The sequence below is a fragment of the Vollenhovia emeryi genome, unplaced genomic scaffold (genome assembly GCF_000949405.1).
Source record: "Vollenhovia emeryi isolate VEMERY1.0 unplaced genomic scaffold, V.emery_V1.0 DF941603.1, whole genome shotgun sequence".
In the NCBI taxonomy this organism is placed as follows: Eukaryota; Metazoa; Arthropoda; class Insecta; order Hymenoptera; family Formicidae; genus Vollenhovia; species Vollenhovia emeryi.
The window spans coordinates 2,500-4,638 of record NW_011964763.1 but is presented as its reverse complement, the minus strand read 5'-3'; the positions used below and the strand labels follow the sequence as shown (position 1 = coordinate 4,638).

Here is a 2,139-nt window from a genome sequence, read left to right as displayed (position 1 = left end):
CTTGATCGTGTGCAAAACTTTTTTGTGTGCAAAACTTTTTTGTGTGCAAAACAGTTAAATCTGGTTGAATCTCACTTCTCAAGAACCAAAAGGAACATGCATTCAACTGAGTTATGACGTCACAAGTGAGATTTATCCGAGTTTTCATGTAAGAGGAAAGCAACTGATGTCGAATTCCACTCGGCATCAGTTTGCCGGTGCCGACGTCGGTCGACGAGTCATTTCTCGCCGGGGAAGCGAGCGTGAGAAACAACCTCGTTGCCGGTGGCCCACCAACCGACGATATTCTCCTGCGCGTTGACCCGGTGATTCAGGTCGTACAGATCCATGCCGTACGTGAGGTCGGCCTCCACCTGGCTCTCGGACTCCTTATGCGGCACGCAAAAGCAGTTGGTCACCTCGACGACGCCCTTCTGCGTGCCGTTAATCGCATGTGTTCTTTCCGTCGTTGAAGTATAACTTCTCACTCGGCAGATGATTTCGAGAAACGACCACCAAGGCTCGAAGGTTCTTCTCCGCTATAGAAACAATAATACGTTCGTGCATATTATCTCTCTCATCTTGATTTATCATCTTGATCCGGGTGTCCCCGGATTCGCGATAAATCACTGTCGTAAACTTGGTAATTTCTATATCGCCCTTACCTGTCGGCAACAGGAATATCGAATCTAGGATCTGGTGAATTTTGAATAGAAGAGCTGGGCACAATATTCGTCATAGCCGTTTGTATTTGTGGGACGGATTCTTCTTGCGGTTCTTCGATTAAATGATGTGGTATAGTTAATACCCCGTCGAAAATATTCTCAATTGTCCATTCGACCGATCGAGTCATTCTAAGGTCTTCTAGGATTATATTGCGAGAAAAATGGGGGAAGAGTAGTTGTACCTAATAAAGATGTTTCGTTACGATAAAATTGTCCCTTTTGTCCCTTTTACGAGAGTTAAATATAAGAATGGTAAAAAAAAGATTACCTGTCGCGCCATAGCATCCATCTGGGAATTAGTGTGCGCCAATGTAGATATGTTGCCACGTAATCTGTTGTGCGAAACCTCGACGGAGAAGCTGGGCAACCAAGACACGTATCTCGATGCATCGAGAAAGAGGAAGAAATGATTACCGTTTCTTCTCGTAGGAGTCTGTGGTTCGGGTGGCATCTCTGGAGTGTTCTCTCTGTGATTCGCTTGCATACTCGGACCCAATCGACAAGTGGGACACGATGTGTCCTGCTCTAGCCAGGATTGCACTAAAAATGAAACGATCGTTTAGCTATTGTACACATATAGACTTTCAGTGTGTTATAGGTAAGGTATAAATAAAATGGAAATAATAAAACTACTAGAAATTACATAACATACTTTTGCTCCATATGATTCAATACAGCCAAATAGTTTCTGTGTTTCGTGATTCTCCGTTGTATTCTCCATTCTGTATGCGTGTCTAGCGATCTCTCTTCTAAAAATAAAACAAAAGCCATGGTAAAAATCGTCGGAACGGAAACGCAACACAATTTATTATAAAAGTATAAGATATACGAAATTACTAACCTGTTCACTGGAAACTGTCAACTTGACAGCTCAAGACCATTTCAAGTCGGCGATTTACTGCAGTTCTACCTTGAGACCGACTTCAAGTTTCAACTTGAGAATCGATCTTAAGCAAGAACTATGAATCGATTTTGGTCTTGAGAACGGGCTTAAGATCGTCTTGAAACTCAAGCTTGGACTATGAATACCGGCCTAGCAGTCCATGATTATATTGTCAAAGTTTCTGACAACTTCATAAGACGTCTTAGAACTATTTAAGACGTCTTTAAGACGTCATAATGTTCTCTGGGATAATATCGCGTTCGCGATACAATTTGTCGAGAAACATGGATACCCTACTGTTACGCACGATCGGTTTCGTAATCCTATTTCTTTGCAAGTCAGGAAAGCATCTCTGATAATGAAAGATTGCAACAAAAAAATTCCAAAGACTATATTCAGGCCACAATACATCAGTGAAGTAGAGGTAGGTGTCAGCAATCTAAAAAAAAATGAATAAATTTCCTCCTCGACGAATTATAGGAGAAGAAATATATTTGAGCTACAAGAACGAAATGGTCTTCTTACTTCCCACATAAGGAAATCGCTAAGTCG

General features: G+C 41.7%; 1 protein-coding gene across 1 annotated transcript; it reads right to left on the bottom strand.

Moving 5' to 3' along the window:
* Positions 1–379: 379 nt before the first annotated feature.
* LOC105570901 (E3 ubiquitin-protein ligase AMFR-like) lies at positions 380–1,786 on the bottom strand. Its single transcript, XM_012028353.1, has 5 exons — positions 1,546–1,786; positions 1,357–1,453; positions 973–1,244; positions 645–886; positions 380–518 (listed from the first exon to the last, which is right to left on the bottom strand). Coding segments are annotated over exons 2-5 (570 nt in total). The 5' UTR covers positions 1,358–1,453; positions 1,546–1,786; the 3' UTR covers positions 380–463.
* Positions 1,787–2,139: the final 353 nt, after the last annotated feature.

Bases quoted from the DNA above. Each gene is read 5' to 3' on its own strand.
- LOC105570901 (XM_012028353.1), bottom strand. The intron at 887-972 runs GTAATCTTTTTT...CATCTTTATTAG, and splicing joins TGGATGCTATGGCGCGACAG to GTACAACTACTCTTCCCCCA. The intron at 519-644 runs GTAAGGGCGATA...TTGTTTCTATAG, and splicing joins GATATTCCTGTTGCCGACAG to CGGAGAAGAACCTTCGAGCC.